The 16,529-nt window shown below is 38.7% G+C and overlaps 1 protein-coding gene across 2 annotated transcripts in view; it reads left to right on the plus strand.

The window, feature by feature from the left end:
- LOC124790099 (cyclin-L1) overlaps nucleotides 1-15,863 on the plus strand; it is a 69,989-nt gene extending 54,126 nt beyond the window's left edge. Inside the window, exons 6-10 of one of the 2 annotated variants that reach the window (XM_047257663.1) lie at nucleotides 2,803-2,978; nucleotides 3,133-3,237; nucleotides 4,728-4,829; nucleotides 8,564-8,701; nucleotides 15,587-15,863. In XM_047257663.1, the coding sequence (XP_047113619.1) occupies nucleotides 2,803-2,978; nucleotides 3,133-3,237; nucleotides 4,728-4,829; nucleotides 8,564-8,701; nucleotides 15,587-15,728 (663 nt within the window). In that variant the 3' untranslated portion in view covers nucleotides 15,729-15,863. The remainder of the gene's footprint in view (nucleotides 1-2,802; nucleotides 2,979-3,132; nucleotides 3,238-4,727; nucleotides 4,830-8,563; nucleotides 8,702-15,586) is intronic. The other variant, XM_047257664.1, reaches the window with a different exon arrangement.
- Nucleotides 15,864-16,529: the final 666 nt, after the last annotated feature.

The raw sequence follows: 16,529 nt of genomic DNA on the forward strand, positions 1-16,529 counted from the left end.
AAAATTGATGGAAGTGGCCATATGACATGGGGAATTTTCATGATGCAGCATCCACGTGTCTACAGTGTTCGGTCTCACTCGATTCATCCTTTTCCTGAGCCTTTCAAGGATATCTTTGTAATATACTTGCTTGACAGTTTGTCCAGGGGGAACAACTTCTTTATGCTTGGTACACCTACTACCAAAAAAACCAAATCTGTGTTGTTTTGACTAGCTGATCCTGGCTTTTTATTTGCCGAGGAGATGTTTCAGTGTACCAGTCCTCACTTTATTGCTTTGTCCCAGGATCATAACCAAAAATCGCCTGTGATTACATGACCTTGCCACTCGAGGTCATTGGAAATCCTTTCAAGATAAGTGCACTTGCTACTTAGAGCGTACTGCTTGGTTGTGAGGTTTTATGGCACAAATTTTTTGCAAAACTTTGGTCAAAGTTTAATGTATGCTGAAAATCTTCCGAACGCCAGTCGGATCTCAAAAGAGAAAACATAATGCGTTCAACATCTTTGTATGTTTCTGAAGTTGAAGGTCCCCCTCAGTGTGGTCCATCTTTAGACATGTTATCAGCCTTCCAGAAATGATATGTGCCAGTGAAAAACTTGTCTCTTGATAAGGAATATTTCCTGTAGACTTGTTTGTTTTTCAAAAGGACACACTCAAGTACGTTCCAAGTTCAACACAAATCTTGATTGCATAACATTGCTCTAAATTCTGCTGTTCCATTTTTGTAACACAAAAAAAGCACAACTTCACTGATTGCACACTCAGAAATTACATGATGGCTGTATAGAGCTGAAAAGCAGACTGAACATCTGGAAGGGATGAACACACCAATCTACAAAAGTAGAACAACACAGTGTTGCCAGATCGCTCAGTGTTGTTTGTCTCATTACTTTTTTTTGCACACCTCATACATTAATTAAAAATCATTCGATAAAGTGACAGCACTGTAGTGTGCAAGTCCCTTTGAAGTGTCGTAGTCTGGGGCTTTCAATGGTCTGCTGCTCCTATTTATTATTAGCTCACAGGGAACAGATAATTCAGTTTCTACAGCATGCAGTTACAGTATTCAACAAAGACAAGTGTTGCTCCAGCAGTTGTGGGAACAAAACTTGATCGTATGTCAAGGTGCAGCCATATGTGCAGGTCAGGTACAAGTTTATGCATGCTGTGATTAAGTAGTTAATCATCGAAACAAAAAAAGAAAATATCTTCACTGAAAGTGGTGATGACTTGATGTTAACAGTGAGATTATTAACAAGCATACGAAAACAATGTGACTACTGTCTATAAAATACAAAACAGTGGATTTGACTCACAAGTACTGTCAGTGATAGCTGGAACGCTGTATAAATGGGCTTCTGCAAACTTTGTGTTCTAAGGTTGTCAGTTTTTCTGAGTACCAGTGCATTCAAATGTGGAATCTGGCCATATCTCTGTACATTGTAGACTATATCCTGTAATCAGTACAATTGGGAGTGCCCCTTTTGTCTATAAGGCGATACAATGAGGACACTGAGATGTTGAATTCACTATATGGAAAGAAGGGCAGCATGCATGATTGCAGGTTTATTTGACTTGGGGGTAGAGCATCACAGTGATACTGAAAAACTGAACTGGCAAATGCTTAAAGGTAGACAAAAACTTCCTAAAGACAACTTTAAGTTATGAATTTAGGGATATACTACAGACACTATGTATTGCCCCTGTAGGGATCGCAAAGTCAAGTTTAGACCTATCACAGTGCACTTAGGAGCAGTTAAGTAATTATTATTCCCACATTCCATACTTAAAAAGGAAAAAGAAGGTGTTCTAATTATGGGTACAATAGAAAATACCCTCTGTCGTGCACTGCACAGTGTGGTTAGCAGTGCATGGCTGTAGATGCAGGTATTACTTATGACAAATGCTGGGGTTATTTTTTAAATAAGACATGGCTACTTTCGTGCCTCATCCTTCTTCATTTGATATAGTTAATCTCAGGAAAGAATCATAATACTGAGATTGCTTACCTGCAGAGGCACCTCATATTATAAGTGACTGTATCTTACATATTTGTGATGCAACTCCGTCGTCTTGTTGTTCCACACAGTAGAGAGTGCACAAGAACAATGTTGACATAGTCCTGTTGTCACAAAATGCGGCAGCCAGAAGTTTAGCTTGAGACTTTCATGATACCATATGGAAGTTAATGTTAAAAACTTGAAGATGAAGTTAACAGTTTACTGTACCCTTAGTTTCTGTAGGTGCTTGTGTTCACTGCTGTAGTAAACAAGAGCCTTCATGGCAACAGTTATCGTTGATGGTTGGTGTTGTTCTAGAGGACATACCACTTGCATTGTAAAAAGAAACACAACTTGAGATAAATATTGTCTTGTGTGTTTGTTTATTCAGACTAATGCCCATGCAGCCTGTTCATTTAATGCAGTGAGTAGTGACTGCTAACGAAATGCAGTAACATGAATTATTAGTTTTAGACCAAAATACTGTTTTGAAATTTCTACATGTGATCAGCTAAGTGTTCTCAGCAGAAGAGGAGAATCAAAAAATGTCAACAGATCTACAGGTTAAAAATAGTAACTTGATAATTCACAGTGGAGGCTAAGGGATAAGAACAGGCAATTGTAACATAAATGGATGACGTTGGTCACAGAAATTAAGTTATGAAATTCGTTTGTGTGCTTATATTGCGTATAATGTTTTACTGTGTTAATATTTGAGAAATATTTTATCCATGTATTTTCAAGAGTCATCTGATAAATTACAAAATTGTTGATTATAATTGAAGATATTTAATTGCAGCCAAATTCTGAAGAGTTGGAGAGGCGTGTGGAGGAGCTTAGGAAACAGTACCAAGAAGCGCGATTAAAAGCTCGAGGTACAAATAGTACAGGTACTGGAGGTGGTGCAGGGAGCAATAGCCCTGGCTCACCTTCACGAGCTCGACATACTTCTCCACGATGGGGTGGCTTTATCAGGTATATTTTGATTGAAATACTTTATTTCTATATATCTGTCAGCTGAATCACTGACAACAATTTCAAACACATGTAAAATATAATGTTATTTTTGTGACCCAAGTACAGCTGTACATTTTTGTGGCTCTTTCCATTTTACTTCATTTATTTACAGCCGAAATAATCACAACTCTGAAAAACACAGGAGTCGAAGTAGAACAAGATCTCCAAGCCATAGCCCACCACCTTCAAAGCACAGCAAAAAGTCCAAAAAAACAAGGTGAGTCAAAATTGAACATCATCTACATTTAGATGATGTTTACCTCTTATGAACAGTATCCATCTATTATAAGTTCTCTGACTAAGGCATTAATGTAGGGTTACTGGTTCTACCTTTATTTACAGAAAATAGGCTCTGTTTGTTATAATATGTTGCTCAGCATATGTTTTCAATTAATTTCTCCGAGAAGCCTTCTTTTACAATGAGCATGATCTTGAGTGAGTCAAATCCTAAGGGTTTTTTAAATCAAATCGAATTTTGCACGCTTCAGGTGTGTGTTCGGTTTTGAGGATACATTACAAACCTGGAAAATTTGGAGGTTGTTCAAACATTGAGTCAAGCTTTTTAGAGAGAAACAGGACGACACAGTTACTGCATTTGCTATAGTGTTGTTGTATTGGGGAAGAAGGAAAAAAAAAAAAATTATGAAAAGCTGATGAGGTCAAGGGAAACTAATTGGTTTGAAATAAGGAAGTGTTTCAGTACTGCAAATTTATTATTCTGCCTGGATGTACAAATTCTGTTTGAATGATGCCTCTACTGTTAGCTGACAATGAGGCAATGTGTATTTCTTGTAGTTTTGAGACCATGAGAGCTGAAGTATGCGTCCTGGTGTTGTCGTGAAGGAAGGTGGTCTCTTGAATCACACTTTTGTGATGATCAGTTTCCAGCTCCATTAAATTAATCTGGCCTGTTAGGCCAATGCAATTTCTGATACTCTCACCTGTCGATCATGTTAAAGAATGTCTCTAACTGCACAAATGTTTTCATTTGTAGTGCTGGTATAAGGATTGTGATCATGTTCCTGATTTTCCATTTGTTGTCCTTCCTTGAAGTATTTGTTTCAGAGGCGCACACACACACACACACACACACACACACACACACACACACACACACACACACACACACACACACGACTCTTTGACATTGTTTGGTCCCCAAACTGTGCAGTTAATCTCTGAAAAATTTCCATCTCTTGAACTCTTGCAAGAGTAATAAATTTCATAATTATGTGTTGCACAGTGGAGGGGTGCAATGTTTGCTCAGACACAATGAGTGTTAGTGACGAATTATTTGGGAATGTAGAAGTCCTGTTCTCCCCACTCCTGAGGACTTAACCCTAGCACAATAGAAGCGTAGGCTCAGCCCTAACAACTTTGGGAACTAAGTTCCTGTTTATATTTGATTTACCCTCGTACTCGCAGCTTTGATGTTAATAGTCTGAGTTGTTGGCTGACCATTAAGTTTGCCGTCGTTCTCTCTCTTTTGGCCCTAAAAATAAGTATTGTCTGATAACTTGCGGATGTTCTCTCTCTCTCTCTCTCTCTCTCTCTCTCTCTCTCTCTGTGTGTGTGTGTGTGTGTGTGTGTGTGTGTGTGTGTGTGTGTGTGTGTGTGTGTGAGAGAGAGAGAGAGAGAGAGAGAGAGAGAGAGAGAACTAAATAAATGTTATATTGCTTGAACTGCAGGGTTTTGTGTTTATTCCAGCCGCAGTAATCACAGTTCAGACAAACACAGGAGCAGAAGCCGTACGAGATCTCCCAGTCATTCACCACCACCAGTGAAACATAAAAAGTCAAAAGCCAGCAGGTAGGGGACACATTAAGTACATAATTAGAATTTAAGTGTTTTAATGTTAAGTACCTTACATTGGAAAGTAACATAATTGGGTGTACAAAAAATTTACTTGCGTAGTGGCGGCAGAACAGACATCAAGGTTTAGAAATTTGCAAGTTTTCAGAGCCAGTGAGCCACTGGCAGAAGGGTTGAGTTGCTCTTCTGCCAGAGGAAGAGCCACTGGTTCCGAAAGCTTGCATGGGCGCTGATGACCACGCTGTTTAGCGCCCGAAAACCTCAAACCACACACACACACCGAAAGCTTGCATATTTCTTTACCTTTGTGTGTGTGTTCTCCTGCTGCTGCTTGGTGAGATAGGTTTTTATTCATCCATTTACATTACACAGGGTGTTTAAAAAAGAACGACCTGATTTCAAAACTCTATATTTATTGATAAAAACATACTACTAACATGGGATAAATTGCAAAATACTAAAAAAAAACTATAAAATTTTTAGGTATGCTATTACAAATGCTCTGTGTGTTCACCACCACCGGCATGAACATCATCTAGCAGATAGCTAAATTTGTCATAAACTCTTCACAATCTGATTTTAGAGAAGTTATGGTGGCTGTTATTCTGTTCTCCACTTCTTCTATGTCATGAGGTAAAAGGGGGGTGAATGTGCTTTCCTTCACGTATTCCCCCAAGAAAAAAATCACATAGGGTCGTGGCCTGGCAATCTTGGGAGGCCAAGAATGCAAGGCAGTGTCTCAGCGTCCCGTGCGCCCTATCCCAGCATTGAGGTGGAGTGTCATTGAAAAAATAATGTATGTTGTGCCTGTGTGGTGGAGCTCCATCCTGTTGTAAATTTAAGTCATCGGAGCCCTCCTGAAGTTGTGCAAAAAGCCAGTTCTGTATCGTTTGAAGGTAGCTCATTCCAATTACTGTGTTTTCCTCAAAAAAGCAAGGATGTACGCTTGTTCATGAGAATGGCACAAGAAACCTTCACTTCAGGTGCCTCTCCCTTCATATTCAGTAATTTTGTGAGGATTATGGAATCCCCATATGCGCACGCTATGTCAGTTCACTTACTGCTAACATGAAATGTTGCTTCATCACTGAAAATTAGCCATGGTAAAAATTTATTGTCTTCCATGTCCTCTGGCAGAGCATCGATGAACTCAACCCGTCTTTTTTTATTTATTTATTTTTTTTAATTTTTTTTTTTTTTTTTTTTTTTTTTTTTTTTTTTTTTTTTTTTTTTTTTTTTTTTTAAAAATCACAAACCCGAAGTGCTTGCAGTAATTGTAGTCTGTATGGTTGATAGACCAAATGATACCTTAACACTCACCACAATCATATGAGGCCCTGCCAGTCCTCTGCTTGCGGGGGAGTAGACTTCTGTGGAGTCTGCTCAAATGTTTGCTGAATTCTTTCCACCGTGTCATCAGAAGTGTGAGCTCAAACTGGACTCTTACCTTTGCACAGGCATCCAGTCCCTTCAAATTGGCGATACCAACAATGAATGATTTTTTTTTTTGTGTGGGGTGGCGAGGGGGGGGGGTTGCACGCGGATCAATGCCAACTAGTAGCTCACTGGGCTGAAATCACTGACTGACTCTTTCCAAATTATAGTGCACAAAATACCTTCTGTTGAGTGGACACTATCTTACTTGTGATTGCAAACTTGGAAGATGCATTGACTGAGATCTAGGGACAATTTTCTAAACTCCAGGCCACACCCACTCAAAGAACACTTATTTACTTGCAGGTAGTCCCATGTTTGGTAATAATTACTGTCCAAAATTGGATCATTCTTTTTGAAACACCTTTGGATTTTCAAAGATTGATTCTATATCAAGAGGCAGAGGATTCTGTTTTCTCTATAATGCATTGTAAAAGATTAATAATTAATCAACTGTTGTCTCAAAGAAAACTGAAAGGAAACAAGTGCCACTCAGCAACATCGTGCGGTCTGTCAGTCAGCGAGAAACTCTTTCAGTAGGAACTTTAGAGCAAATTGGGAGAAACTTCAGTAGGCCTTAGGACACATTGATACAGCCTATTTGTGTGTAACCTTGTATGTACTTTGCATTGAAGATTATACCTGGAAAATGTTGATGTGCATAAATACTGTATATTCCCATTTATTCAGGGTAATGTGGGGAACAAGATGAGTGAGTAATTGAGATATTTTCAAGTGCATGTTCTGAACAGTGGCTAGTGGATGGGTAATAGCAGGAGCAGCAGCAGCATCAGTGGCAAACGTCTGTGTGCACCCAGACACCATTCAGCGGAGTAATCTTCCGCTGCTGATGATCCCCGTATGTGCGGCATTTGTGGCCCCCCCCCCCCTTTTTTTTTTAAAGGGTGAATGATCCGCCCACAAATAATTGGGAATACAGTGTATAATTAAATTTGTTTGCCATTTATTAAAATAATGGCGCTTTTAAGAGGAATGTAAACTTCAATCGGTGTTGAGTCCTCCATTTATAATTTGCTTCAAATCAAAATTAAAATTCAAGCATTTGAGGATCATTACCAGATCAAAAATGAACTTTTGTCTTATGATTACAGGTTTCCAGAAGGTTGAGTTTTTACTTTTGTTTAATATTACTTATTTTGTGAGATCAGGAACTCATTGGTTGCAGTCATGGAGTGTAGTATATACTTACCTTGATGAGATCGGGTTTAGAACTCATGTGCCAGGAAAGTAAGTACTGTTGGTCAATTGAGATGACACAAAATGTAAACTTTCTTGTATGTATATTGAAGTTTGTTCTAACATCATTACCATTTGTTTGTTAAAACAACAGAGTTATAATTGGTGTTTCTCATCTTGCATATCCATTGAAAGAAATAAAATATTCAGGTACAAAAACGTGAGAATCATACGAGGTGGGGTATGACTTTATGGGTATGAGAAGTGTTTACCACCAGTGTCAAATGAGCTGTTGTACTGCAGTGACTATGTCAGCCGATCATTGTCAAACATGAAAATGCTACCCTCTGTGCTCCACAACACTTCTTTGAATTGTACTTGGTACATATTCTCAGACCTAAAACACCACACACAGTAGTAGATTGAGTCATCAGAATTGGGCTGCCATTCATGTTGCTTTGTGCTGGTGTGTGCATCTACTTCAGAGAATGCTGTGTCTATTTCAAGGGGAGTCAGTTTCATGTCGCAGTGACTGAAAAATGTTTGAAAAGTGCACAGACAGAAGTCTCATAGTGAACTGTTGATCCTTGTGCAGTTCATCTTCCAGAGGATGGACTAACTTACTTTTGTGTTTCTCACAATGGACATTGTTCTGTCCGTCATTGGATTTCCTTATTGATGAAGCATTTATGATCTGTTCGCTAAACTCCTATTCTCATGTATTTTTGAGCAGTTATTGAAAAAGCAGTAAAAATTAGATGCCACTTTACTTCCAAATTACCAGTTTCTCTCTACCTTTATTTAGAATCCACATTTTAGTTATTAATTGCCATTTGCATATTACTGAAGTTATCAGTTTTTTTTTTTTTTTTTTTTTTTTTTTTTTTTTTTTTTTTTTTTTTTTAAAAAAATTACTATTATCCTTAACGGAGTCAAAATGTGTTAAAATTTTAATAAGAAACAGTTAGCAATAAACTGTTTTCCTTTTTTCACTTCTTTGAATTACAGGATATAAGCTATCAGAATTGTGGGGAAATTGTTGACTCAGAAAATTACGCTGTTTCGCTGATTTACAAAAAATACTTTTCCTTCCGTTGCAGGACACGATCTCTGTCTCGATCAAGATCTCGGTCTCGGTCGCGTTCCCATGAGAGGAAGAATCGTAAGTGGACAAAAAGTCGGCGCAGCTACTCTCGTTCTCCAAGTCTTTCACCACACAAGTCACGAAAAGCAACCAGGTAATAGATTTATAATACTCCCATTTCTATATTAATGTATACAAACCATGCATAATAGTTCAGCATTACCATTTATTCTGGCCTCAAGTGCATAACAGTTAACCAAGCAGAATGTGGTACCATTTCTGTATAATCGAAGAACTTGCTGTTCATTCACGTGTACTGTATTGAGTTGATTTTCATGGAAAAAGTGCACAAGGACCAATTAACTTTGTAATTAGGAGCAATAACACCTAAAGACTTTCTTTTAAGACTGGTCTGTGCTAACCTACCACATAAAAAAGTATTCCCTCCGAGTTCGTAGCTTTTTGCGCAACAGTCTTCTACAGGGTGAGACAGCTAAGTCATAACACCCCTTGTATCTCCCTCCCCAACCGTAATAGGAACCCTATGTTAAATTTTAGCGTAACATGATGGGCTTAAAAAGACTGTTTCAAATATGTGTATATCATAATATTTAGGCGAAGGTTTTTGAGACACAGATCAGATATGTTCTTGTATCGTGTTCGTCTTTCGAAGCGGTGTTGTCCAATGCAACCTTTCCTGTTGAACACTGAGAAACTTAACGAGGAAGGCGTTGTTTTCCTGCCTCTCGATAACACCGCAAGGTGATGCACTAGTATCTGGAGAGAAGGGTATACATGTGCTGCTGGGGTAATGAGACATTGCATTTCCATCGCAGTTTCTTGGAACAGACATGTGCACCAACGATGAAAAGTTAGATATGCTTCTAGTGTATGGTGAAAGCAGAAAAAATGCTGTTAGAGCAATAAAGCGATATGGAGAGCTGTATCCTGATTGGGAGCGTCCTAGACGTCAGCTCCGTGCACATATTTGCAAGAAACTACGTGAATCGGGATATGGAACACCATGCAGAGGACAAGGCAGAAAACTGCAGCTGGCGAGGTACATGAAGAGGGCGTTCTAGTATTTGCGCATAACGACCCTACTGTTTCGTCGCGACATATCGCCTCGGAATGTGATATAAGTCAGAGAAGTGATCTACGCATATTGCACCCGCATAGATTTCACCCGTTTCACCTCTCAATACATCAAGCACACTCCGGTGTGGATTTCGAACGGTGCCAGTAATTTTGCCGGTTTGCTCTGCAGTGCCTACAAGATGATCCAACGTTTTTTCAACAGGTGCTTTTTACTGATGAAGCGACTTTCACCAACCACGATAATGTGAATTTGCATAATATGTCTCGCAGCCATTCACAAATCATTCAAACGCCGACTACAAATGTGCATTGCAGCAGAGGGGAAGCATTTTGAGCACATGCTCCAGTAAAGTTTTATGTCATGTATAGTATGTATTTAGCATCTTTGTGTGTATTTGCTTCGTATTGTGATCAATAGTAAATATTTTCAGATTAAAAAAAAAAAATACCTACAAAATAATTGTGACCAATAAGGGCCTCCTCATTTACATTTGTATTTCTATTTCTGTTACTTAAAACGTATTAACATCTTGTTGTATTTTAATACTGTATGTTGTCTACTATTTTGGTATCACAGGTGTCAAATAACTGAATAATATTTGCGCGACATCCTCAGTTAATTTTTGCACAAAATATCGCAGTATGTATTACTATTGTCAGGTAAATGGGCATGTTTGTGTAAGGATCGACTCGCGACGTTTACCGTGTACTCTACACAACAGGAAAGGTCGCATTGGACAACGCCACTTCGAAGGACAAACACAATACGAGAACTTATCTGTGTCTCAAAAACTATTCACCTATTCGTCTTTTTAAGCCCATCATGTTATGCAAAAATTTAACATAGGGTTCCATTAAAAAAAAAAAAAAAAACCAAAGATGGCCTCATATCTCTGTAATAAAAAATAGCACAAACATGAATTGTGATGTATTCGAGTAGCCCCTGTCCCTGCAATTCACTGTCCAAACGGCACCTTTGTGTCTATTACGGTTGGGGAGATACAAAGGGTGTTATGACTTCAGCTGCCTCACTCTGTATATGTAAACAGTTGTTACAGAGTGAGGTGGTGCAGTAATAAGGTACTGGATATGTATTCGGGAGGACAGTAGTTCAAATTCTCTATTAGCCATGCAGATGCAATTTCTCCATGATTTCCCTAAATTGCTTGAGGCAAATGGTTTCTTTGAAAGGCAATAGCCCATTTCTTTCACCAACCTGGGTTTGTACTCAATCCCCAGTGACTGTGCCCTCAACAGGACATTAAATCCTACGTGAAAATTTATTTCGAATTTGGAAGGGCTGTTATGGATAGACAATACTTGCATTCGAACAGGCCCAAGATTGTCTGATATTCTGAAGTGCTTGATGCAGAATCAGTGTCGCTCAAACAACAACATGAGATTTGACTAGCGCAACATTAGCGCAAGGGATCGCAAGAAACTGCAGTACAACAAATCTGTTGCTCTGTTTAAAATTGGACAGTTTTGTGAAATGCAGGAGGAAATAGTATTAAAACCTGTCATCTTGCAACCTTTAGTTGCATTTGAACATGTTTGCTATAAAAGTTCTCATACTTGTATAGATACCACATGCAAACATTAATGTTGGTTTTTAAGTAAAGGTAACATTCAGTTGTGAAAATACTGTCCATGAAAAAACGTTTCTTGATTCCGAACCTAGATTGATATTTTATTTGATTAGAAGAGACCGTAATCATTTACTAAATGGGTCACAGATGAGAAATTCAGTCCCTGTTCACGTATTAGAATATCAGGTAAAAACGTTCCCAGGTTTTTATCAGCCTTAGCACATGATGGTGATACAGATTCAGAATGAACTGTCTAACAACTAAAACAAATATTAAACTAATTGTTCTCATGAGAATAAATTAAGATGGCGAGACCCGCTGTGGAGACAGTACCAACAGATACTTACTATTATTATAATTCTAATTTAGTACCAACAGAGGTCAGTACATTACGAGGCAAGCAGAAGCTCAAGAATTGGACTGAACTTTTTTGCGATATTTTATTCATATATTAGTTGCTATTGTCACATATGAAACAATGACACCCCTTGACTGAGAACTAGAATGAGTGCAGGAGGAGGGGAAGGGGGGAGTAGAGACGGGGCAGCAAATGAAGTGGTATTGCCAACCGTGGGAATCAGTACCATGTACCTTGGCACTCTAGGAACATCTATCATGTTTTTAACCACAGTTCGAGTGGATCCATTTGTAGTAGGAATTGAACCAACTTTTAAGTTGGACAAATACTCAAAAATAATATTCGTGTCTGCAAGAGATAGTAAGAGGCTAGATAGGAGCCGAAGGCAACTGACACATTCTGTGCTGCAGTGTCGTCATTGCCATCCGTGCCATATGATGGAAACAAGAGGGGGGTGTGGCCAATGCTGATTCTATATAGCCAGTGAGAGAGTGGCAGGCAGATGAGTTTGAAAGCAAGAGAGACAGTAACATTTTCAAGCCAGTATAGAAGCAAAATCCAATGTTTCTCTGAAGAAATTTCTCTTTGTGTTATCGAAGTGTAGAAATCAGTAAATTGCGTTAATTTAGAATAGGTATAACATTTGCTATTTAGGCAGATACTTTGTCAGTAAAACTTTTTTTTTTTAATTATGATTAATCAGACTATTTTAAAAAATAAATTTTTGTCATCAAGGCTCTTAGAGAAAGGGGGCAGGGGTTCTTATATTCAGGGGTTAATATGGCCACGTGGCGGATAACCTGTGAGTGAGCTAAGGGGACCATACCTTCGTTGCATCCATGGAACAGCTTGTATTTGCACAATTTTTTTTGTCATCCTATTGAAGTCGTCATAGTCTCTCCCTCTTTGTTTTTACATGTGGAATGTTACCAGCACTTGCTGTATATGGGAGGCACAAGTGCGTATGTCCCAAAGAGACTGGAAAGAAAACAGATAATGAGAGAGAGATGAAATTAAGTGTTTTGTGTTGCTCACAATTTTTGAGCCATAATATGAGAGTTGGACATATGAGCGACATACAGAAAGTGTATCCTCTCAGGTGGTTGAATTAGACAAACCTACTTATTTATGCCCCCCCATAGACCCATAGACCTTGCCATTTGTGGGTAGGCTTGCATGCTTCAGTGATATGAAGGATATTTGTTGAGAGGCCAGACAAAAGTGTGGTTCCTGAAGAGGGGCAGCAGCCTTCTCAGTAGTTGCATAGGTAACAGTCTTGATGATTGACTGATCTGGCGTTGTAACACTAACCAAAAGGGTCTTGCTGTGCTGGTATTGCGAATGGCTGAAAGCAAGGGGAAAGAGGGCATGCGGCTTTACTATATGGTTAAATGATGGCGTCCTCTTGGGTAAAATATTCCGGAGGTAAAATAGTTCCCCATTCGGATCTCTGGGCGGGGACTACTCAGGAGGACGTCGAAAACTGGCGTTCTATGGATAGGAGCGTGGAATGTCAGATCCCTTAATCGAGCAGTTAGGTTAGAAAATTTAAAAAGGGAAATGGATAGGTTAGATATGGTGGGAATTAGTGAAGTTGAGCGGTAGGAGAAACAAGACTTCTGGTCAGGTGAATACAGGGTTATAAATACAAAATCAAATAGAGTTAATGCAGGAGTATGTTTAATAATGAATAAAAAAATAGGATTGTGGGTAAGCTACTACAAACAGCATAGTGAACGCAATATTGTGGCCAAGATAGATATGAAGCCCACGCCCACCACAGTAGTACAAGTTTACATGCCAATTAGTTCTGCAGATGATGAAGAGATTGAGTAATTTCTTTTATCTCATCATACATTTCATCAGATAGTGACGGGAGATGAAAATTTAATAGTCATGGGTAAGTGGAATTCAATAGTAGGAAAAGGATAAGAAGGAAACGTAGTAGGTGAATATGGAATGGGGGTAAGGAATGAAAGAGGAAGCCACCTGGTAGAATTTTGCACAGAGCATAACTTAATCATAGCTAACACTTGGTTCAAGAATCAAGAAAGAAGGTTGTATACATGGAAGAGGCCTGAAGATACTGGAAGGTTTCAGATCGTATAATGGTAAGAGAGAGATTTAGGAAACAGGTTTTAAATTGTAAGACATTTCCAGTGGCAGATAATGACTCTGACCACAATCTATTGGTTGTGAACCGTAGATTAAAACTGAAGAAACTGCAAAGAGGTGGGAATTTAAGGAGATGGGACCTGGATAAACTGACAGAACCAGAGGTTGTAGAGAGTTTCAGGGAGAGCATTAGGGAATGATTGACAAGAATGGGGGAAAGAAATACAGAAGATGAAGAATGGGTAGCTTTGAGAGATGAAATAGTGATGGCAGCAGTGGATCAAGTAGGTACAAAAACAAGGGCTATTAGTAATCCTTAGGTAACAGAAGAAATATTGAATTTAATTGATAAAAGAAGGAAATATAAAAATTCAGTAAATGAAATAATAATTCCAATCCCAAAGAAAGCAGGTGTTGACAGATGTGAAAATTATGAACTATCAGTTGAATAAGTCACGGCTACAAAATATTGACACAAAATCTTAACAGACTAATGGAAAAACTGGTAGAAGCCGACCTCGGGGAAGATCAGTTTGGATTCCGTAGAAATGTTGGAACATGGGGATTAAGGAAAGGCAAACCTACGTTTCTAGCATTTGTAGACTTGGAGGAAGCTTTTGACAATGTTGACTGGAACATTCTCTTTTAAATTCTGAAGGTGGCAGGGGTAAAATACAGGGAGCAAAAGGTTATTTACAATTTGTACAGAAACCAGATGGCAGTTATAAGAGTAGAGGGACATGAAAGGGAAGCAGTGGTTGGGAAGGGAGTGAGACCGGGTTGTAGCCTATCCTCGATGTTATTCAATCTGTATATTGAGCAAGCAGTAAAGGAAACAAAAGAAAAATTCAGAGTAGGAATTAAAATCCATGGAGAAGAAATAAAAACTTTGAGGTCCACTGATGACATTGTAATTCTGCCAGAGACAGCAAAGGGCCTGTAGTTGAACGATATGGCTGTGTCTTGAAAGGAGGGTATAAGATGGACATCAACCAAAGCAAAACGAGGATAATGGAATATAGTGGAATTAAATTGGGTGATGCTGAGGGAATTACATTAGGGTGTGAGACACTTGAAGTAGTAAAGGAGTTTTGCTGTTTGGGGAGCAAAGTAACTGATGATGGTCGAAATAGAGAGTATATAAAATGTAGACTGGCAATGGCGAGGAAAGTGTTTCTGAAGAAGGGAAATTTGTTAACATCGAGTATAGATTTAAATGTCAGGAAGACCTTTCTGAAAGTATTTGTGTGGAGTGTAGCCATGTATGGAAGTGAAACGTGGATGATAAATAGTTTAGACAGGAATAGTATTAACCTTTCAAAATGTGGTGCTACAGAAGAATGCGTAAGATTAGATAGATAGATCAGATAACTAATGAGGAGGTATTGAATAGAATTGGGGAGAAGAGAAATTTGTGGCACAACTTGACTAGAAGAAGGGATCAGTTTCTAGAACATGTCCTGAGGCATCAAGGGATCACCAATTTAGTATTGGAAAGCAGCACGGAGGGTGAAAATTTTAGAGGGAGACCAAGACACTAAACAGATCCAGATGGATGTAGGTTGCAGTAGGTACTGAGTGATGAAGCAGCTAGCACAGGATAGAGTAGCGTGGAGTGCTGCATCAAACCAGTCTCTGGACTGAATACCACAAACAACAACAACAACGACGACATAGTAGTGTGTAACTCTCCGTTTTGCCCAGGAGATAGCAGCAGAGAGATCTGACACTGACTTGATAGAAAGACAAAAGAGGATGGGTTCAGTTCAGTATTTACAAATTTGTTTTGATTTAGATTATGATAAAGCTAATCTAACAGATACACTAACTATCACCTATTATCTATTCATAAGGAACTTAATGATAGTATTTGTTGCAGGGAGAAGACGAGGCATCGTTCACGTTCTCGAAGCCATGAAAGTCGCCGTGGTGAAAATTATGACAGGTATTATTCTAGTGGAAAATCACGCAGTAGACATTCATCGCGTGGTGTTGAAGATCGGCCAAAGGAGCGTCGATAGCAAAGACAATGTGCACAGTTGTCTGATACTTGACTGCCTATTTATGGACACTATGAAGTGCGACGTGATACTTTTTTTAATATTTTGTGTGAAAATTGTAAATTTCTTGTACATTAAAATTTATATTTATAGTAATTTTTCGTTTGTGTCTACCCTTCCCTATTGCTAACACTTGATTTAAGAATAATGAAAGAAAGCTGTATATGTGGAAGAGATACTATAAGATTTCAACTTGATGTATAGGGTCTTTCATATATTACACAATTTAAAAAAAAAATGCAATAATTAACTCAAAAGTACATCAAAATATTTTTTTTTTTTTACTTTCGTCTACATACATTCCCATTTAAGTGAGGAAAATTATATCAGGAATATGTCCACCTCCACTGTCTTGGCAGGCAGTTACTTGGTCTATGAAGTTTGTGATGACCCTCCCACGGACGTGTGTCTTGTGGTCATTAATGACATGTTAAGTTAAAGAACGGTTTGTGGTGTGTTCTGGTAGACCTTGGAATTCACACAACTCCATAAAAAGAAATCACATGGAGTAAGGTCACAAGATCTGGGAGGCCATTCCAGGTCGCCATGAAGTGAGATAACAGACTGAGGGAATTTTTCATGGACTAGAGTTATTGTCTAGCAGGATGTGCGACGTGTAGCCCAGTCCTGCTGAAACCACATACTGCCTGTATCACCTTCATCCAGAGCAGGCCAGAAATTGTTTCTGACCATTTCACTGTTAACATTTGCTGCATTATCTAATGTCGAAATTTTCAAGAAAGAAGAGGCCATTCACACCAC

This window comes from Schistocerca piceifrons, chromosome 3 (genome assembly GCF_021461385.2).
Source record: "Schistocerca piceifrons isolate TAMUIC-IGC-003096 chromosome 3, iqSchPice1.1, whole genome shotgun sequence".
In the NCBI taxonomy this organism is placed as follows: Eukaryota; Metazoa; Arthropoda; class Insecta; order Orthoptera; family Acrididae; genus Schistocerca; species Schistocerca piceifrons.